General features: G+C 29.5%; 2 protein-coding genes across 4 annotated transcripts; one reads left to right on the top strand and one right to left on the bottom strand.

The window, feature by feature from the left end:
* The first annotated feature begins 11163 nt into the window (after nt 1-11163).
* On the top strand, nt 11164-13487 carry LOC101504204 (probable calcium-binding protein CML48). Of its 2 annotated transcripts, XM_004487435.4 has the most exons (5): nt 11168-11672; nt 11759-11805; nt 11924-12099; nt 12717-12735; nt 13115-13487. In XM_004487435.4, exons 1-5 carry the CDS (start codon nt 11309-11311, stop codon nt 13223-13225), a joined length of 717 nt encoding a protein of 238 aa, XP_004487492.1. In that variant the 5' UTR covers nt 11168-11308; the 3' UTR covers nt 13226-13487. The 2 variants fall into 2 exon arrangements, with proteins under 2 accessions (XP_012573199.1, XP_004487492.1); XM_012717745.3 differs by lacking the exon at nt 12717-12735 and having other exon boundaries at nt 11164-11672.
* Nucleotides 13488-17541: 4054 nt separating this feature from the next.
* LOC101504732 (glucan endo-1,3-beta-glucosidase 14) lies at nt 17542-21753 on the bottom strand. Of its 2 annotated transcripts, none has more exons than XM_012717604.3 (4): nt 21595-21753; nt 20129-21162; nt 19904-20040; nt 17542-17833 (listed from the first exon to the last, which is right to left on the bottom strand). In XM_012717604.3, the coding sequence occupies exons 1-3, from the start codon at nt 21647-21649 to the stop codon at nt 19966-19968; spliced, it is 1164 nt and encodes a 387-aa protein (XP_012573058.1). In that variant the 5' UTR covers nt 21650-21753; the 3' UTR covers nt 17542-17833; nt 19904-19965. The 2 variants fall into 2 exon arrangements, with proteins under 2 accessions (XP_012573058.1, XP_012573062.1); XM_012717608.3 differs by lacking the exon at nt 17542-17833 and adding an exon at nt 18376-18933.
* Between the last annotated feature and the right edge of the window lie 1488 nt (nt 21754-23241).

Below are 23241 nucleotides of genomic sequence, written 5' to 3'. Positions count from 1 at the left end.
TATATAAATAGTGCATTCGACACCAATAAAAGTACATTATTATCATCTATCTTACCTCTTACTCTCTTCAAACATCAACTTACTCAAGTGTCAAATTGTTTGCAGGTATTACCCCACCTCCGAGTATAAAGTAACTTTCAAGTATTAAAGTCAGTCGTTCTTGTTTGGATCAATGTGATTTTATATTGTGATAATATTGAGATTTGAGCATGAGTATTAAAACTAAATTTTTGGGTAAACTAAAGTAGTTTGCAATTACAAAAACTATTCATTTGAATTAATTGAGATCTATATAAAAAGTTGTTATCTTCCATGTGTTTTTGTTTGCACCAACCAAAGATGAATCCCTTATTTAAAATTAAATTTGAAGTTTCTTTTTTATAATAGTTATTAAATTAGATTTTTTTTTATTGCAAGATGATTTATATAATTAATCAAATTCAAGACTTATTATATTTAATAAGTTACTCTCAAACTTTTAAACATGGTTGAATAGATAAGATTTAATTGTCTTTTTCATTCCTCAATGATCACATTTGTTGTAATTTTAGTGTCTACTCATAATTTTTACTTCAAAAATGGTGATTTTTATACGAAAACTAGTAATTTTTTGTCCTAAAAGTGATACTTTATCTTCAAACTTACTATTGGAAGACAAAAAGTTTACTATATTTTATATATAGATGTTCCTAAAATATAATTTATAAATAAATGTGTTCAATTTTTGTTGTTGGTGAAATAGAGTGTTTAATTTTAACTTTTTCATCTTCTAAAATAAATTAATATATTAGTAAAGACTATATATAAAAAAATAAGAAGTGTATCTAATCATTTAAAATCAGGTCCTATTTAAGGACAAAACTTTTGGTGAAATAGTAGTAGTGCTAATAATTAATGGAGTAATAAGTATACGCATGAAACGTTAATTGTGCTCCCTATTCACCTAGCCAAGAAACTAAAACAAAATCAGCTTTGTTAAGTTGTTATAAAAGTTACAGCATTCCCAATTTAAGTCATCACTAATGCCATATTCATTTGTGGAAGGGGCATATCATAGTTGCTACTTGTTGGGGTCTCGGAAACATCGAAAGCACAGGAAACCATGCTAAATAACAGGTCATAAGAGTAAACACCAAGATAATAGAGGTGGAATAACATGGATCCACCAAGTCTTGAATATGAAGTAAAAATGTATTTAAAAAGTTATGTAAATGTAGAATATTTATAAAGAAATATGTATTGATCGGTCATCATAAAAATATAATTATAATAATTATAATTTTTATAATATATTTTAAATTTATGTTTTAAAATATCATTAGAAAAAAATCGCTTTTAATTGTGTCATTTATAAAAAATATAGTTTTGAAATTTCGTTCATCAATAGATAATTTTTTTAATTCAAGAATAATAACAATATCTTAAAGTGAATCATGCATATTTCCACGATGTTTTCAAAAAGATGTATCATTTTTTTTATTTTCATGATTTTCATATGATAAGTGTCGACAGATATTTGTGAAACATTGATATCGAAGACATCTCATATACAAGTACGTTTCTATTTTTAGAATATCCAAACTAGGCATGGCAACGGGGCGGGTCGGGGGTGGATTTTGCCTCCTCCACCCCCGCACCCGACTAATCGGGGAAAACCCGCACCCGCACCTGTTTCATAGCGGGTGTGAAAATTAAACCCCCATCCCCGCCCACAATGGGTTTCGGGTTTCCCCGCCCACACCCGCACCCATTTATATATATAAAATTATAAATTTAAAAAATCATATCTATTATAATTAATATAATAAAATAATTATTATCAGATAATAATAAAATAAAAAATTATTTTATATAGAAATAAGATTATAATTTTTAATATTTAAAAAAATATTAAATATATTTGATATGTATATGTATAGAAAATTCAAAATTTACTCTAATAATATTTGCGGGGCGGGTTTGGGTGCGGATGCGGGGTGGATATCATCACCTCTGCACCCGTCCCTGCACCCGAAATTTAATTTCGGGGAAAATCCGCACCCGCACCCGCACCCAATCAAAACGGGTTTTCTCCGTCCAAATCAAACGGGTTTGGGTAGGTATCCGCGGGTGCGGATTTTTTTGCCATCCCTAATCCAAACTTCATAGAAGAGACTAGAGAGATTTTATATTTATTGTGTTTTTCACATATATTTGTGATGTTTTCTCCCAAAAGAGATAAAAGAAGAGTTTTAGAGTGTTACAATGAATTATAACTAACCTAATAGACATTAACTAAATTGAATCAAAGAAAAGATAATTTTTGTTTTGAGATAATCTCTTCAAAGTGAATTATTTGCCTCTATTAACATATTTAGAAGTATGGTTGAGCTCATATAAAATTTATTAACAATCAAAACATCAAATGGCATGATCATAACACAAGTGGTTATAAACTTATAATAGAAAAACTATGAATCTATTATAGCAATGCAAATTCGAATAATAAAAAAAAAAGTAAATTTTAATGATTTAGTTTAATTGTAAAAAAATATACATCATTATTTAATAAAATTGAATGTTTTTTCTACTTTCACAGTAAATTTTATATTTTTTTTCTTAAAACAAATAATAGAAAGAAAATATATCCTTAAGTTATTGATATATAGAATTGTATTATACTTTGACTTAGGATTATTCAGTTTAGTTTGTTTTAGCTAGTTGGTTATTCTAACTAAATTCTCTCTTTTACGTATAATTAGTTTTTGGAGTTTCCTATATATAACCCATTTTCTCAGTAATACAGATATACAATGAATAATATTCAGTAAATTTTACTCTTCCATCTTGTAATATGATATCAGATTTTAACAATTTCTTACTTCCGCTTCATTTCTCAAAACCACCAAATTTTCCTTTCAAATTTTCTCACTGATATCAAACCCAAAATTTTTTTTCCAGCTTTCCCAAATTTTCTTACTTCCGCTTCACTGATTTCTCAAAACCCTCAATTTTTTCCAGATTTCTCAAACCCATAATTTCTTTTCCTCCTTCATTTTGCAAGATTTCCCATTTCTTCATGTCCATCGCTAACTCTCATTCTTCTTCCAATTCTTCTGATTTCGAACCACAAAATGATACTGCCTCTTTTCCTGAAAAAGATCCCGCCCTCAACCCTCGTAACCCTTATTATCTTCATCCTGGTGAGAATCCCGGCGCCGTTCTTGTCGCACCACCCTTAAACGACAATAACTATCACAATTGGAGCAAGGCCGTGAAACGTGCTTTATCATCTAAAAACAAGATTCAATTCATCAATGGATCTCTTCCTCAACCGGCGTCAACTCATCCTGATTTTGAGCTATGGGATCATGCCAACAATATGGTAATTTCTTGGATCATTAGAACATTATCTTCTCATATTTCTCAGTGACTATTTGCATCGACACGCTTACGATCTTTGGTGTGACTTGCGCGAAAGATTCACCAAAGGTAACCACTTTCGAATTTTTGGTCTTCTTCGCGATCTCTACTCCATCAAGCAGGGAGATCGCAATCTTTCGACATTCTTCACGAATCTGAAAATCTTATCGGATGAGCTCGAAGATCTTCGCCCTACCCCTTCTTGTATTTGTTTGCCTTCCTGCAAATGTAACCTTAGCACAGCCGTCAACACCTTCAAACAACAAGAATATGTTACGTGTTTCCTCAAAGGTCTGAACGACAATTACGCGAATGTGCGCACACAAATTCTTCTCATGGACCCTCTCCCTTCCATTAGCAAGGTATATTCTATGGTGGTTCAACAAGAACCGAATACCAATCCTACTACGCCCGATAATACTGCATTTCATATCAATTCTGGAAACCCTAGTTTTGGTGGCCAAGGCCCACCCCAACCTGCTCGTGGTAGAGGACGAGGTCAATCGAAAAATCAAATGTTTTGCACCAATTGTCATAAAACAAATCACACAGTAGAAACTTGTTACTTCAAACATGGTTTCCCCCGGGTTATCGATCACATAAACCATCTACTTCAAAATCTGATTCTGCTAATAATAACAAGACGGTTCATTCTGCAATTTCAACTCCAGATGATCCTTCCACTCAACTGTCCAAGGAAGATTTTAAGCTTCTCATTAACCTTCTTCATTCTTCAAAGCAAGATTCTATGCATGACAATAAAAAATCGGCCAATGATTCCACCAATCGTGTGATTTCCAGTGTCTCTAATACAAGTTCTGATTCTTTAAACTTCTCTTTTTGGATATTGGATTCAGGTTCTTCTGATCACGTTTGTCATTTCATTCAATGTTTTTCTACAATCGAAAGGATTAAACATGTTTACCTTACATTTCCTAATGGTAATCATATCTTTGCACATTTTTCTGGCTACATTATCTTTGATAAATCCTTACCTTTACACAATGTTCTCTTTATACCTCAATTCAAATTCAGTTTGATTTCAACTTCTAAATTAACCCATGACTTGAATTGTAGGCTAATCTTTAGTAAAAACTCTTGTGTTATTCAGGATTCACATACCCAGAAGATGATTGGGCTTGTGGAGCATCATAATAATCTCTATGTTCTCAAAAAACCCCTGTTTTGTCCTATGATGAATCTGTTTTGCCATCATAATAATCTCTACCTTACTTGATTCTATTTCTTGTAATAAACATGTATATAGTATGAATTCTAATTCTTTTGATATTTGGCATTATAGGTTAGGACACCCATCTACTTCTGTTTTGCACAATATATGTAAATTGTTCCCATATGTTTCTATCAATAAAAAAGTGATTTGTGATGCTTGTCATTTTGGTAAATTTTATAGACTTCCTTTTCCTTTAAGTTCTAGCATTTCTTTACATGCTTTTGATTTAATACATGTTGACATTTGGGGTCCAATTGGTGACATTTCAATAGATGGATATAAATACTTCTTAACCATTGTTGATGACCACACAAGATTCACTTGGATTTTCCTTATGAAAGCTAAATCAGAAACTCGATCTAAACTCCAGCACTTTATCACCTTTGTTTCTACCCAATTTTCAACAAAAATTAAAACTATTAGAAGTGATAATGGTGTTGAGTTTAATATACCTATTTTTTATTCTGATTTAGGTATTTTACATCAAACTTCATGTGTGAAAACACCTCAGCAAAATTCCATTGTTGAGCGAAAACACATACATCTATTAAATATCACTAGAACTTTACTTTTTCACTCCAAACTTCCCAAATGTTTTTGGTCTTTTGCTCTTTGTCATGCCACTTTTATTATCAACAGATTACCTACACCTATCTTACACAACAAGACACCTTATGATATGCTTTATAACATGCCACCTACATTTAATGACTTAAAAGTGTTTGGTTGTCTTTCTTTTGCTTCAACTTAATTAAATAATAGGACTAAATTGGATCCTAGAGCTCGCAAATGTATTTTTCTTGGATTTAAACCAGAGACAAAAGGTTATGTTTTATTTGACATTCATACACGTGATATTTTTACTTCACGAAATGTTGTTTTCTATGAGCATATCTTTTCCCTATCCTTCCATTGATTCTATTAATGAGCATTGTATTCCTAATGATGTCACTGATTTTACTACACTTCTCTTTGATGATCCCATTTATATTGTAGATGACATTGATCATGTGTCTAATATACCTCATAATTCACATTTTGATAACCATACAAATATTATTACTGATTCTACTAACAACCCTGCACCTTCCTTACGAAGGTCCTCTAGAACAAGGCAAAAACCAACTTATTTGCAGAATTTTCAATGCAATATAGTTGTGGTTGATCCTTCATCCAATCCTTTATATCCGATTTCTTCAGTTTTGTCTTATAACAATTTATCACCTGCACATTTTTCTTTAATTTCTGCTATTTCTTATGTCCAAGAACCCCATACTTATAAGCAGGCGATCAAACACCCTTGTTGGGTTCAAGCTATGGATTCTTAAATTCAAGCTCTCACCCAAAATAATACTTGGATTTTGACTCCTCTCCCACATGGTAAGAAACTCATAGGCTGCAGATGGGTCTATAAGGTAATGACATTGCTGAAATTCATTTTATTAAAGATTTCCTCAACAAGACATTCAAAATCAAGGACTTAGGATACTTGAAATGCTTCTTAGGACTTGAAGTAGCTCACTCCAAGGCTGGCCTGCACATCTCACAACGCAATATACACTCTAGATATCTTACATGAAGCTGTTCTTTTGGCTTCAAAACCAGCTTATGTCCCAATGCAGAAAAACAAGAAATTTTCCAAAGACGAAGGCTCTTTCCTACCCGATCTTACATCATATAGACGCCTAATTGGTCAGCTGATATATCTCAGCAATACACATCCCGACATTAGCTTCTCTGTTCAACAATTGAGTCAGTACATGACAGCACCAACTTCCGAACATCATCAGGCTGCAATTCAGATTCTTCGTTACCTTAAATCATCACCAGCTCAGGGACTGTTTTTCCCAACATCTTCTTATCTTCAACTTAAGTCCTTTTGTGATTCGGATTGGGCTAGTTGTCCCGACACACGCAAATCTATTACTGGTTTTTGCATTTTTCTAGGTGATTCTCTTATATCATGGAAATCTAAGAAACAAGCTACCGTCTCTCGTTCTTCTACTGAAGCCGAGTATAGGGCCATGGCTTCCACTGTTTGCGAACTTCAATGGCTTACATATCTTCTCAATGATTTTAAGGTTTCTTACACAAAACTTGCACTTCTTTATTGTGATAACCAATCAGCAAGACATATTGCCTCAAATTCTTCCAACCATGAACGCACCAAACACATTGAGCTCGATTGTCACATCGTTAGTGAAAAGCTTCAACAACATCTTTTTCGTTTACTTCCAATCTCTTCGCATCTCCAGCTACACCATTTCATACTTTTTTATCCAAGCTTCTACTCATATGTTCATCATCTTGAGGGAGGGTATTGATATATAGAATTGTATTATACTTTGACTTAGGATTATTCAGTTTAGTTTATTTTAGCTAGTTAGTTATTCAGTTTAGTTTGTTTTAGCTAGTCAGTTATTCTAACTAAATTCTCTCTTTTATGTATAATTAGTTTTTGGGTTTCCTATATATAACCCATTTTCTCAGTAATACAGATATACAATGAATGATATTCAGTAAATTTTACTCTTCCATTCTGTAATACAAGTCCTACCTCAATTGATAAATATTGTTATATTGGACGTCTTGTTCCGAGTTCGAATATAAATTTCACAATAATGTGAATTAATTATGGTAATATTTATCATCTCTTTTAAAAATAAACAAAATTTATGGACATAATACTCATGGATCTTCTGAAAGGTGGACTCCTTATGCATATTGTCAATCATCCAAGTTGTTTTCTTTATAATGTTCATCCAACTTTCCAATTTTTTTTAATCTTAATTAAATTCAAATTTCGGTAATATAAAATACATTATCAGAAAATAGACGACCATTCACCTTTATTCTTCCTATTCACTTTTCTTCTTTCTATCGGATCTTTCAATAACAATAAATGGATAGAAAAAATTTACCTTGTACCCCCATTTCTATACCTATAATCCATAATTTTTTGAAAATGCCAATTGTACCCTTAATTTTTATTTACTATTTTAATAACTTAAAGTTTTTTTTTTACCATTTCATCTTTTTCGGTGCCAGAAAAAAGATTTTCAGTAACTTTCGAAAAACTTTTTTTTGAAGAATTCAGATACACACCTTATTTTCGGAAAACTTTTTTCAAGTTTTCTGGTACAAAAGGTTTTTACCGTAAAGTTTTTAAAAAGATTTTCGGTACAGAAGTGAAAAAATTGTACTACCGGAAAACTTCATTTGAAAGATTTCCGATACAGAAAGTGTTTCTAAAAAACTTTCTAGAAAAGATTTCTGGTACACACCATTTTTTTTTATTTTATTATTTTTATAAATGTTATAAATCTTGCGTCGATAGTCGATACTACAAATGTTTTTGACACCCATCAGGTAAGTATGAACAATTATAATTAATATTAATTAACACACCATAAACATTTGTAGTTTCTAGAAATTAATATTAATTAACACACCATAATTATTGGGTACAGTTTCCGAAAAACTTCAAACAAGTTTTTCGTCTTTTTTTTTAATACACCATAAATAATAATTAACACACCATAAATATTTTTAAATAATAATATACCATAAATAATTAATACATTATTAATACATCATAATACTTAATAATTAACACACCATAATTGATAATTAATACACCATAAATCGTCGTCTTCTACTATCAATTCTATAGTTAAGAATAGAATCACAAATTAGAAATTAAATAGAATATGTGATAGCTCTGAAACTCGAATAAGTGGATTAATCGTTTTGCTCTATTAAATCAAAAATCTAAAAAACTCTTTTTTAATTTCAACTTTCAATTGAGTTATTATTATTATATCAGAATTCCTTGTGAAAGGATTCGAGTTATTACCTCTGTTTACATTTTATTAATTGTATTTGACCCGTGTGCAACAACAGATCAAATTGGCGCCGTTGTCGGGGATCAAATCCTTTCAAGAGCAGCATCCATAAACGACGAAGATTAAAAGTAATGTATTCTTCTTACAGTTTTGTCGTCTCTATCTCTAGTCCTACCAACTGGAGAAAAAAAATAGTTAAAATCAAATGAATTAAATAAATACTAATATAATAAAAAAATTAATTTAAAAAATATTTATAAAAAATCAAACAACTACTAGAAAACATGTGAATAAAGTTTTCCGGTAGCTTTCGGAAATGTTACGTTGAACTTTGCTGGTAGCGTAAGTTTTCCGAAAAAGTTAAAATATGTTTTTCGGTAGTTCTGAAAAACTTAAAAAAATATTTTCGAAAATTTTTAAGTTTTCTGGAGTGGAAGTTGTGTACGAAAAACTTGAAAAAAAAATTTCAAATAAAAAGATTTGTTTGACACTTACTTCTATTTCGGAAATTTAAAAAAAAATATATATATATATAAGGATATTTTAATATTTTTTTTAGGGTACATGGTGGATCAAAGAGGGGATACAAGATAAAATTTTCAATGAGTAGCTTACTTGTTAAGGCCCATTTCCTCCATCCCTTTCATTTGGCCCGTGTCAAGGAATTTATAATTTTATATGCGGTAATAATTTACACTTACATCAATTATATGCTAGAATAATTTTTTAAGTTAAGGTGGCCCAATGCGAATAATTTTTGCAATATAAAATATATATTTTTATGCAATGTTTAATCATTTAATATCATATAAATATTTTATAAATAATAAAAAAAGACCATAATAAAATATGAGTGAATATATACAATTTTATTTATATTCACTTTAAATGTAAATTTTTTATACAATCGATATATTATAATTAATTATATAAATGACTTCTTAAATATATCAAAAATGAAATATTATTAATGATTTTAACGATTGTGATTGATTAACGGTCTAACAACTATTTACATTGACATATATATACGAAGTATATCACATAAATGAAATTTAAAATGAGAGAGTGAAAATGTTAAATCTTGACCATACAAATCATACATCGATGATCATGATTAAGAGTAATTTAAATGGCACATGATCACTTAAAAAAGTCATAATTTTTTTTTAATATTGACCATGTATGGGTTATGTGTTCAAAATTTAACTATCTCATTTGATATGTTATCTCTATATATATAAACGAGAGATGACACATATCTACGTTTATAGGCAAATACATCGATCCTTTAAATTATACAAAAGTTACAAATAAGTTTTTTTTTTTGTTTGTTGTAACAAGTTAGTCTTTTAACTTTCTTTTAGTGTTAAGTTCGCCTTTTATATTTGTAAATGTTTGCACTAATGATCATAATTTCAACCCAACAATACTAAAACTCAAATTTTTTCAATAAACTTACAAGATTTTGATTGCAATAATCTTAAGAACATAAGCCATTAATCGAATTTAAAAAAAAATAATTAAGAGAGAATTCCAGTGAGATGCATATTAAGGTTTTTGAAATTAAATGTGAAATTCTCTTGATTCAGATCATGAAATCACATAAAAAATTATTATGTTGTTTTTTATATGATCAATATTAAAACTTATAATAAAATTTTAAAAATCTCTAATTAAAAATAATTAAAATTAAATTAAGACTAAAAACATATCAACATTGTAATATTTATAAATTCGAATGTTCAACTTATTAAAAACTAAATAAATAATTAATATAATATTTTCGTATTAGAGAACTACACGATTAGATTTTGCCTATATTATAATAAACACTTCAAATTTAGGTAGTTTTTAATCAAATCACATTACTTTTTTGACTGTGTTTCGTCCCTGCCTTTTGTTTCCCTGGTTCCTAGCCTTTTCTGGCTACCAATATTCAAAATTTAAATTTAGGACAAAATAATTAAATATAAAAAACACATGACATTAAATGAATGGATATTGAGTATTCTATACAACAAAACTAGAGTATAAGAATGTTAACCAAATAACTTTCCCAAATGCATCACAAGTGATGTGGCAAAATTAAACTCAATCTTATTAATTTAATAATAACTATCTATATTTGGTTAACCAAAATTATTTTTTTGCAAAATTTTAGTAGCGAAATTCATTCACATTAAGGGTCTGATTGATTTAATGAATGTGATAAATTTTAATGAAGGAAAAAAAAAATGAAAATGAAGATATATTTAGTTTTAAAAAAATGATGAAATAGATTTTAGTTAAATTTATGATTAGTTCAAAAGAATCATGTTTAATTCAATCATAATAAAGTGAGTTTAAATGATTTATAAGTTAGTTTGATTTTCTCTCCTTAAAATCTTCTAAAATGAAGAGGAAAAAAAAAGATTTAGAAGATATTTTGCTGATCTCTCATTCTCTCCCAGACCAAACTAAAAATAATAAGTATTTCAAATTCAAATTAGTTCAATAATATATCAAATATCAAATATTGTTGTACCTAATGGATGAGATTTATGCTTTTTTTGTTAATAATATAGTTACTAGACTCAGAAATTTTATTTAAGTTTATAAGTGTAGTATTTCACCCTCTTATTAATCATTTGATAGCTATATTTTGGTGAGAAATAACACTTGTCATATATATGTGAGAAACAACAAGTAACTAAAAAAGTAGAAACGTCAAATCAATCTTGTGTTTCTCTTCTCTTGTATTATATCTATCTGGTATTTGGTTTGTGTCTTACAAGTTACAACAACAACTCCAATTGAATTTTGTGCTTCTTCTCTTCGGCCAGCGATGTCTTCATACGGTAGATACAATTCTCAATCTCAACCATACGCTCCATCTGCACCTGAGTTACCTCCTCCTTCTTCTAACTACACCCCCCCAAATAACTATACCCAAACTTCACCTCCCTCTTCAAACTACACTCAAGGTTACGGTTATGGACAATTTTCATCATCTGGTTATTCCAATTTCCCACCAGGAACAAACCCAGACATCATTACCAGCTTTCAAATGGTCGATACTGATCGAAGCGGTTTCATCGACGACAGAGAATTGCAACGAGCTCTTTCTTCTTCTTTTCATAGTTTTAACCTAAGAACTATTCGTCTTCTTATGTTTCTCTTCAAACATCCAAATGAATCCCTCAGAATTGGTAACCTTCATTTTTTTCCTAATTCTCTCAATTTCTTTTTTCGATATTTTATTCATTTCAATTTTTAATCGCTTCTGTTTTTATAGGGCCAAACGAATTTGCAGCTCTTTGGAATTGCCTTGGTCATTGGCGAGTAAGTATCTTTTTCATTCTCTCTATAGATAAACACTAGGAATTTGTGTTGGTGAATTTGAAAGGATGTTTTAATTTTGTGTTTTATAATAGAATTTCATCATGTACTTCACTTGTAGGGCATATTTGAGAGATATGATAAAGATAGGAGTGGAAAAATTGATCCATTAGAGCTAAGAGACGCTCTCTATGGTATTGGCTATGCAGTACCAGCCTCAGTTCTACAACTTCTGCTTTCAAAGTATGGTGATGGAAGTGCTAGGAGGGTTGAACTTGGTTTCGACAATTTTGTTGAGTAAGTCGTTTTATCTGGATCTTTCAAGTGCTTTTTTTTAGTCTGATTAATTTGGAAAGAGTAAACTTCAGTTTTGCTCTCAGAAATTTTTAGAGCATTAATTTGTCCTTGAAAAGATTTTATACCACATTATTCTTAAGATTGTGCATGGATATCTAAAGGAGCGAAATGGAGTACATTGAAATGATGTTATCGTGTTCTAGTTTAGATATTTTTATGATGGAAAAAAAAAATGTCTCCTTACCATACTTCCCAAACAAGGGGGAGTGGGCATGGGATGGAACGAATTCTATTGTATTTGCATTACATTATGTATTGCTTTAAATGATCCAAACAATTGATTTTAGTATCATTTCATTCCACTCCATGTTATTTCTTTCTATCAATCCAAATGAATAACTTTCATGCATTAAAATTGTCAAAAGACTTCCTGTTTACTGGGAAAGACCAAATTAATGTCATGTAATTATAAAAATAGTCATTTCAGGGCCATTTTGATGTCGCTAATATTTCATGCACCAAATTGATGTTAAGAAATCTTTCAAGGACCAAATTGAGATTTATTGTACTTTGAAATGTCCTCATATGTCTCACGTTCTGTTATTGGATGAGTGCAGGTGTGCGATGATTATCAAGGTAAAACTCATTGAGCTTTCAGAGCTAAGGATGTGCCTCTCATATCTATATTTCTTCATTTATGTTTCTTGTTCTCTCCTTCCATTGATATATGCCAATTTACAGCTCCATGGTTTTACTTCAAATGTCTGGTTCGGGACAGAGATTTTATTTCCATTACATTCACATGCATAGTCTTGATTATGTAATATGTGAAAGGAAAATAAACACTTGGGTGGCATTCTATATCCGTTAAATTTTGCAAAAGAAATAAGGAAGACTTAAGCATTTTGGAACAGCATTTATTCACATAACTTTGTAGAAATTAGCATTTTCAGTTAAGTGTTGCCCCTCTGATTTACTTGTTTGTTACCATGCTAATTTCTTTTTGTACTTTCAGGGTCTGACTGACAAATTTAAGGATAAGGACAAGCGTTACTCGGGTTCAGCTACACTTTCTTATGATGACTTTATGTCTATGGTCATTCCTTTCCTTGTATCTTATGATTGAGAAGTTAGTTATGCTCATTGTCAAGTTTTCTTAGTTTTTTGGTGCTACATTGAATTGATTGTTTTATGAGTTTGGCTGTCCATAAATTTTAAGTTGTAATGATTTTGTATTTTGTAATAAGTTTGCTAGTAGTTGATAGAGCTGAAATGTTGTTATCAAAAGGTGTCTTTGACACATTTTTTGTTATCCTAAACATTATATAGAAGTTGTGCATGACAAGAAGAGATATGTGATTGTGCTAGTACAGAGATTTATGTTTCAACATCGGATTATGGTTGTTTATAGCTCTATTTTACGGTTCTTTAATGCAATATCATGACAGGAAAATATGATAGAGATAATGTGATTGTTGCTAAGCCTTCAGATTCTATCTTGTGGAGGGCTCTGGTGCAATTATGGCCTAATTTACACAATATGTCTTTTTGATCCATTGGGGATGGGAACTCGGTTCATGTTTGAGATGATTGTTTGTTGGCACCTGATTTTCGAGTTGTGGACCGAGGTGTTACTATTCCAATCTCCTTGCAACAGTGTAGTGTGGCAGATTTAGTGGAAGTGAATGGTGATTGGAAATTCCATGGGTTGGGCTCTTGGTTGCTGGCTGATATCGTGAACAGGATGCATGCTATACATCCTCCTCGTCAAGCCAACGACCAGGACAAATGGCTATACATCCTCCTCGTCAAGCCAACGACCAGGACAAATGTATGTGGCCGTGTGTTTTCGTTGGTGGTTTTTCAATTGCATATGCTTATAATGCTTTGTGTGGTTTCAACTTGGATGATATTAATGATAGGTGGTCAAGGGTGTGAAAGTCAAATGTAGCAGAGAGGGCGTGATACTTTATCTGGCTTGTTCAACATGACAGGTTGCTAACCAATGTTAGGAAAAACAAGCTCAATATTGGAGGTCTTTTTTGTTATCATTGTGGGGTGGCGGAGGAAACGACATTGCACGTCTTGAGGGACATCCCCCCGAGTAGTCAGTGATTGGCTTACAACGGTTAATGATATTCATCGTGAAGCGTTTTTTTTTTTTTTTGATAGTGAGCTGACTGACAGATTGGATCCAATTGAATTTTGATTTTCAGCTTGGGCGTGATGGTAAGGATAACTAGTGGGATTTTTGGGCTACAACATGTCATATGTTGTGGTTTTGGAGGAACAAGATGCTCCATTTGTGCTTCCTAGTCATCCTTGGGTGGAGATTAGGAGGATATTCACATTCAAATCCATAAAAAATCGAATACTTTTGGATCTCCTTGATCAGATTAGATTTCGGATTTATTTTTTAAAATCAAAACAAATCACAATCATAAATTTTAATATTAATACGATATATTGTTTATTTGTTCTTAATTTTTTTTCTAATAATACTTATTAGTTTAATTTAATTTATTTTATTGTTATTTCATGTATTTCAAATATAATTAATTATTGTTATTATGTAATGTTAAATTTATATATATTATATTTTACATCAAATCTACTATTATATCGTATTTTTATGATACTAATACTTTTTTTACAATTGTAATTTAAATATCCAAAAATAAATCTAAATTAAACTGTTCATGTAGCGTGTAAATTGCTGAGCTTTGGGGGTGTTTGGCTCGCGGTTATCTAAGGGCAATTAGTATAATTGAGTTATCAAAGCATACACTTTTGATAATGAGCAATGAGCCTTGAATATACATTTTATTAGCATCTCTCTTAAGCTTCCCATTCCCCATAGCCGTGTGGTAACATCTTTCTCCAACACAACTACTAAATAAACGTTCCAAGAAACAATGTTTTTTTGAAAGATGCAATCAAATCTCAACTATTGTATAAAGGTATAATTCGAAACTCATCGGTCGAAAGTTGTCGTCCACACTGACAACACATGATCTGATCTAATGTATTTTCACACTGAAAAATTGTCTTGTCTTATTACTTTGCATTTAATGGTACAATCTTAAGTATTGCGTTTGGAAACAAAAAAAGAGTAGAGAAAAGATTGGGAGAGGAAGAAAAAAAAGAGGTTGAATCCACATAACTAGTTTCTCTTCAAAATGGAGAGAAACCTGCCAAAGTCAACCTATTTTCCTTTTTTACAAATTTATTAAATTCTTTTATTATAATGTCAACTTTTTAAGGAACGTTTAATGTCCTTCTATTGATATAATTTGTTCTTTTATTGTTTTTCAAAAAGATCTATTCTCTTATTTTTATTCCAACTAAATAAGGGAAAATAAAATATTTTATATTTCTTTTTTTCTACTTTCTCTCGTACAAAATAGACAAAAGATCACCTCATTTTTTACTTTTTTTAATTACTTTTTTCTTTTAATTTTTTTCATTTAATCAAATAAAATGTAATCTAAAGTATTAGATCCAATATTACTCATATTAGTTATTGTCATTTCAATCTAGAGAGGGACTTTTTCACTGGCCAGTTCCATTGCCTGCTTGGTTTCCCCAAACCACTTAAAAGAACATAGCCAAGCCAATGTTGGTTAGACGAGTTAGTCCAACTAACAACTAAGCAGTTGATATTAGATGATTAAGTAAAATTTTAATTTTTTTGTGTTAATTAGCATTATAGATTCTATCCATAAAAAAATAAATGATTAAACTTTTTTAGTCAACAAATTTTGACATTTCATATTCTTTATATTTATATTCAATGTATTATCGACATTTCATTTTTGCAATTTCTAAACTAAAAGTATAATACATAGTTCAACATGCAGAAAAATATTAAATACAATATAAATCACATTAGTTGATTATAGTTAGAATGATTAGTTGTTCCTATAAGCTATGTAAATCTTATTGCAATATTTTTTTAAAACAATTCTTTCATTATTTAATATATTTTTCTTTAATTTTCCTTCTTCTAATTTATTATTTCTATTAATATAAAGTTAGGGTTAATTATTGAAATTATTATCATTCCTTAATCTTAACTCAAGGTCTACGGCTCCACAAAGCCACCTATTGATGACGAATGACAACCACATTAAGTTGGAGCAATCATCAAAAAGTAGTTTGCCCAGCTGGTAAACCTTCATTTTCTTGAGTGGCCCATTAAATATTCATTGACATTATTTATACTACTTTTTTTGGGTGGACATTAATCTAATCTCCATATTTATTTATTTTTTATTTAATCTTAATTTTTAGTAGTGCAAAATATACTATCATATTTTAATTTCCAATAATATATTAAAGAAAGGATTGACAAAATCGAAGAAGGAACGGAACATTTTCCTTTTTTTGTTGGTATTTGTTTTCTTCTTTAAAAGCCCAAAACAATTGTAGGTGAAGAGTGAAGAGGTCCCCCATTCAATTATTACTTCAACGAAAAAACGAATTCCTAAATAGCAAGCTAACCGTGCACAAAAAATAAAATAACTAAAGTATACCTTCTTTTAATTTGTTTATAGTTTCATTTTTATTTATTTTTTTGCAATCAAAATGTACGCATAAATTTTTAAGAAATAGCTCCTCATAATTTGTTTGAGCAATGTTATTAGACTATAACACTTGACATCAAATGGAACATAATATAAAATAAAGTGGAAATCATATTTTATTTTATTTTATAAAATATCAAAATATTATATTTATGTCTTATGTACATAATTATTTTTTTATGAATAGTTCCTCGTAGTATGAACATATGCTTCCGTTTAAAAAAATTAATACGAACATATGCTACTTGATCAAAAGCTGTGATTAGAAGAAAACAGAGAATAAATTTTCAATATCTTCCGCGTCTTTATCTGTACTTTTTGACATGTGATAATGGCTTGCTTGCACGACTGATCTTTTTATTCATTTTTATAATCTCAACTATTTTGTTCTTGTATACATTTTAAATTCAAAAATTAGAAGGAATCAACTGAAACTACTAATACAAGATTTGAGTATTTTTATCATTGAAATTTTTTAGTATGTTCAAACACTCTATCTGTTCCATTTTATCTACTTTGTTCAAAATGAAATATAAATAAAATAACGCTTAACATTTGAAAAAAAAAAATGCAATTAACATAGTACATTTTACAAAATAAATATTATATATTTAATATGCCATTTACGTCTTGTCATTGAATTATAGTTATTTACTAATCTAATTTTTGTTTTAATCTGGAGATAGATGTGGAAATAAAATTATGTAATTAAAAGTTTATTTAATATAATAATATTTTAAATTACTAATATAAGTTAATCCCATCTTATAAAATACCTTACTAGCTTGCATACAAAAAAGGCGCAATATTTATATTTGTATTATGATACTAATCAATATACTGCACATAGTAAAAATAAATAAACTTTCTTCTGCATATACAAAATAGTCCTTCTTTTCTTTCTATCTGTCAAAATTAAAATGAAATAAAAATCTTCTTTCTATAAAAACAAATAATATGGTACTCCATATTAAACTTCTAATTTCTGGATTCTACCTTTGATTAATTATTGCTAAAAATGGTGAAATCAATAATGATTATATGAATGTTTTTAATTAATACGAACTAAGAATAAAAAGTTCCAATGTGTGTGTACAAAAAGTGCAGAACTTGCTTTCAAAATATAAAGATCTGCTCCTTTTGTCTCCCTGCAAAGATCCATCAGAATTAAGTCAGCAACATGCACACGTTTAATTTGCCCTTCAAATGTAAACTTCTAAAAATAATTATCAAAAGTGCAAGAAAACTTTAAACAATATAAGCTCACTTTAGTACACTTTACTTTGGCTCATATATATATATATATATATGCAAAAAATATTGTCCAAATTATTTAGACTTATAAATAAATATGGCAATTCCAACACTTAATACAATAAAAAATTGAGTCTACTTAAACTTTAAAATTAGGAAACGAAGTAAATTTGAGATATTAAACCCTAAGATGTATTTGGAATATGCAAACTTAACCAAATTTTGTTAAAATGAAATTGTATCCCGAAAACAAATTGTACTATTACAGATGTGGGCCGTTCAATTTTAATACAATATTTTAGATCTAAATAATTGAATTTTGATCGAGGGTGATTGAAATTTCAAACTTTACTTTTTATTGTGAAGTTGAAATATTAACTATCGGATCTTTATGAATACTGTAAAGTGTTTAGGGTTTAGGGGTAAACATCATATCTACGAAGAATTTGAACTACTTTTTTTATTATATTTTAGATAAACAAAAATACATACGCGACTAGTAAAACAAATCTCTAAAAATCTCTAAGAGATTCAAATATCTAATCACTTATTTTTCTATATGTTCATTTGTGTTACACTGTATGGGTCATTTTGCTACTTTTTAAAAGAGTAAAACAACATAAGATATTTTGCGTTATGATTAAAGAGAATTATCTGTATGCAGCAAAAAGGAAGTAGCAAACACTATTTGATATTTTAATTAAAAAAATTGATAGTAGTTGTGTTTATCTATCAATCTAATTCATTTGGACCATGATGATGACGTAAGAATTCAACAATGTCCAACAGCCGCCTCTAGCCCACATTTTGCGACCCACATGACATGATTCTCGTCCAACAACACAACTTAACCACCACAATTAAATTTCTAAATCATGTTCCTAACTTCAAAATTTTTCTTTATCCATTCATATGCTCCAAAGTCACATATTGCATCCTAGCTTTTCTAAAATTTTCTTAGTTGCATATTATACGCAACAACACCGTCATATTTCTGGAATAAAAAAAATCATCAAATGTAAACATATACATATCAATAGTGATGTAATTCATAGTTTGACCGTTTACTCAAGAAATTCCTAAATGCACAATTGTTAACATTCACCTAGAAAGCTACCATAATTTAAAACAATTATCTGGTGAAGTAGTCCTTATTTGAAGATTGGACAAACTCCAATCATCAATATATTAGAAAAGGATGAAAAGGGAAAAGTGGTGAAAAAAGGGGATTCCACATCTAAGATAAGGTTCACAAAATTCATTTGGTTTTTGGTTATCTGACACAAGTGATCCTTAAGGCTTTTTTTTTTCTCCTTTTGTATAAACCGAATTTGGACTTTTGTATAGTTGAAGACAACAAGAATTTTATTCACGGGTGAAGATGCACATTGCATGATTGCAATTTGCAAGTTGGAGAAGATAAGAAAGATGGAGACCCATTACCTTATTTTTTTAATCAAAAAAATTAATAATTAATTATGAGAAAAGTAAGTTTTTCTAGGATGGTTAATATAGCTAGCTACAAGAGAATCCACTTGGTGCATGCACTAGCACTAATTGGACAACATTAATTTCAAAGGTGGTTATGCTTAAATTGATACCATTTAGGTACTTTTGCACTACATGTGATTACAAACATTCTAATAATTTCAATTTCCATCTCTCTTATAATATAAGCAAAAATGCATCTGAAAAAAAGTAGTATTTTCATTTTGCAATTAGTATAGTATACTATTAGAAAGTCAAAACAATAACATGTTCCATAATTCAATTGCTACTTTGCTATGGACCTATGGTTAAGCATGTGACCAAATAAGGAAAAAAAATATTCTAGTGCACAAAAATTATGGTTTAATTTTCTTAAGAATCACTATATTTCTCTACAAATGCTGGACATATATGGATAAAATATTACTACTTTTTGCAATTTAAAAAATCAAGTAGAAAATAAAAATTATCCTAACCTTCAACAAGTCCTTTTTGCAAAGAATGGTCCGTTTGAAATTTCTTGGTTTTGATCTTTTCCTCATGACAATCTTGAAAGCTCCCAAACAAACACCAAGAATGGAAGTATGCAGATGATAAAATTGATGGACAAAGTCTGCATATTTACATCAATGAGAGAATTAGATACATGAGTAATTTTGTGCACATTAGAGAAATGTTAATAAAGAATAAAAGATAGTTACATTGGATTTGGATTCTATAATCATTTCTGGAAAATAAGTCTGAGTTTTCAATCCAATGTTATAAACTGGAGTACCATCAGGATAATAAAGTCCATAATTTCTCTCTGAAGCAGGACCAGGTTTCAAATCTTCATTAAAAAGTGCAAAAACATAAATATCAATAGGAACAGAAGGATTTGCAGGAGTTCCTTGTTTCATATCAATCCTCTTCAACAAATTAGTATGATAAATTTCAGCATTCTGTAATGTTGCACCAAACTCATTAGGATCACCTTTAGAAGGCCAACCTGTCTCAGAAATCTTAACCTCGATATCGGTATGTCCTAGCGCCTTTATAGCCGCATAAACAGCATCAATTTGTGCATACAACATGTTATCATAATGCAAATTTGTGTTAGGATCAATGGATCCAGGATTCTGCTGAAACAAAACATAGTTTAATGAAACGTGATCCGGGTCATCTTTGTATGCAAAAAAAGGATAAGCATTGATGAAAAAAGGTGATTTTATTTGTGCTTGGAAGCTAAGAAGTGGTTGAATATATTGTATAAGATCTTGTCTAAATGCACCATTTGAAGGAGGGAATGAATTTGACAAAATGTTGTAAGAATGTGCTGTGGTGACAGTAACTTGTTGAGATAATCCAAGTGTCACAAGAGCATTGTAAACTGATTGCATTGCTGGTAGAAGATTTATCATGTTACCAACATCATTGCTACCTAGTATTTCATTTCCTACATTAATTGATGTTATTTTTGTTGTTGAAATGTATGGTTGAACATTTTGTTGAATCCATATTTGAGCCTTAGAAGGGTCTCTCATAGTTTGAAGTAACTCATTTCCAAGTCCTATGATGAATTCCACATTTGAGTTTGAGAATGATGATAGAACATTTGGATTTGCATCATAGAGTTTGATTCTGCTCACATTCAATGATTTTAATAGAACTGATACATGTGATGGTGATGGTAGATTGTTTGCTATTCTTCCATAGTTTATTCCAAAATTTTGGCCATGGTTTTGCACAAACAAATCTGAACAATAAAATATCAAAATATGTTTATATAATAATGATATGAACAAATATCTAATTCAAGAAAATTGTTAAAACTAGTAAATCAAATTCAAAGGTTCAAAACCATCTTGAGTAAAAGCCAAATATTTATTTGATGATTGGAGAATAAATACTCAAACCCAATTTGACAAAATAAAAAATTTAAGTAACACTTGATATGATTCTTTTAGGCATACATTGTGGTATCTCTTTCATTTCATTCCATGAATGAAACTAAAAGGAATAGCATTCTGAATTTCTGATCACAAACTTGAAAAGAATAAGATTACATGACAACAACAAAAAAAGCTGCCTTTTTTTTTTTTACTTTTCAAATTCTAATTTATTCACTTTCTATGGTATGAAACAGAATCATGCAAAAGTAAACAAGTTGGTGTATTAGAAAACTAACCAGAAATGGTGAGAAGCAGCAATAACACTCTAAAGAAGATGGAAGAAATTGCCATTACTGTGAATTCTTATCACCAAAAAATTTAAGGCTGAGAAACCAAAACTAAGGTTAACCACATAGCAAAGTTTTGTCATATATATATAAATAAACAGAGCAACTCTGTTTTTTGCTCTGTTTTAATTTAGTTGTCATTATTATATAATCCACCTCATAGTTTACACGTATTGTACTATTACTCAGATATCAATCTCTTAAATTGCCAATTCACACCGACATAGTTAGGTTTTATTATTATTTTGCCACTATTGTTTATCATATTTACATATAAGAACCTTTCCTTCTATTTGTGGAAAGTTTTGTGAGGACTAGGAACTAGGTGTTGAAAGGGAAAAAAAAATAATTATTTTTTCTTCTTCCAATTTTAATTCAGTTTAATAATTTCTATTCACAAAATTGTAGTGTAATAAATCAGTAATGTTTAAATGAAGATTATTGCACAACTGATATTTCCGATTTTAATTTACAAAAATCAAAAGGTGAATCATTTGGAATCATTTCTATTTTCAGTCCTTCTGGTTCCTGTTAGCAGAACATCACTTGCATGGGTTTATTATGGATATAATTTTTTTAGGGAATTATCGATAGATTTTATGAAACTTAAATACGATCCTTTTTTTTTTTCTTCTTTTTTTTTTGTTGCTAAAATGGTCTTCTTATTTTGAGTTTTCTTCATCAAAATGGCAACTTGACTAAGTGGTGCTAAATAGTAGGAGGCACATTTTAACAAATCTGAGAATGTTTGTTTATCTTTTTATTAGTTGCAAATTAAAAAAGATTGTTGACGGGAAAAATTACAATTTATAGAAGGTTGATACTAACAACTACTTTAACTACACTATTATTTTTTTTTACAGGTATTTTAACTACAGTAGTTAAAGAAACAACAAATTAATTGAATATCAATTTTAACAATTCTAAAATATTAAATGTACTACTTGGGTATGAATGATATATTGAATTGGAATCTTTCTACTTACAAAGATCGGTTGTTCCTTATTCTTAGTCTATTTCATTTGGTGATATATTTTGGAGACTTTAGAATTATACGAATGAATGTGTTTTCAAATTCTTTTGATTTATAAAAGAACGTGCAATTATCATTGATGTACATATCAACAAATACTACAATAAACATAATATTATCGTCTTTGTACATTTTTTTCTTAATTTTATTAATTTTTTAATTGATGAGAGATATCTTAATTATTTAGAGAGCATCTTTATAAATACATTCTTGTTAGAATTCTTATTTTTTGAGAATATAATTTTATAAACATACATTTATGGGGTTATTAAAAAAATCACATAAACACTTTTTGTTTGTAATCTAAATTAAAAGGTTGAACAAATTAAACTAAGAGGTTATTCTTCAACCAACCATACTAACTTAAAAAGTTGAAAAAACTAGAACATAATCAAATTGATTCACAAGTGTTCAGTAGATAGTGATATTATAAGTGAATAATGAATTAAATCTTTTATTTTAAATGGATTGATGTTGTCTTATCATGTATTTACCGTTTTTATTAGTTATAATTTATTTTTATTTTAATGTTGCTGAAAATTTTTTAATACAAAAAAAAAAAT

Source organism: Cicer arietinum, chromosome 1, assembly GCF_000331145.2.
Source record: "Cicer arietinum cultivar CDC Frontier isolate Library 1 chromosome 1, Cicar.CDCFrontier_v2.0, whole genome shotgun sequence".
NCBI classification, from domain to species: Eukaryota; Viridiplantae; Streptophyta; class Magnoliopsida; order Fabales; family Fabaceae; genus Cicer; species Cicer arietinum.
The sequence above is the reverse complement of the archived record's forward strand: the minus strand, read 5'-3'. Positions and strand labels throughout refer to the sequence as shown.

Excerpts from the sequence above, each read along its gene's own strand:
- LOC101504732 (XM_012717604.3), bottom strand. The coding sequence starts at position 21,649 with ATGGCAATTTCTTCCATCTTCTTTAGAGTGTTATTGCTGCTTCTCACC. Across the intron at positions 21,163-21,594 it reads GCTGCTTCTCACCATTTCTG|ATTTGTTTGTGCAAAACCAT; the intron begins GTTAGTTTTCTA and ends TTTATTGTTCAG. Across the intron at positions 20,041-20,128 it reads TTATAGAATCCAAATCCAAT|ACTTTGTCCATCAATTTTAT; the intron begins GTAACTATCTTT and ends GTAAATATGCAG.
- LOC101504204 (XM_004487435.4), top strand. The coding sequence starts at position 11,309 with ATGTCTTCATACGGTAGATACAATTCTCAATCTCAACCATACGCTCCA. Across the intron at positions 11,673-11,758 it reads AAATGAATCCCTCAGAATTG|GGCCAAACGAATTTGCAGCT; the intron begins GTAACCTTCATT and ends CTGTTTTTATAG. Across the intron at positions 11,806-11,923 it reads ATTGCCTTGGTCATTGGCGA|GGCATATTTGAGAGATATGA; the intron begins GTAAGTATCTTT and ends CTTCACTTGTAG.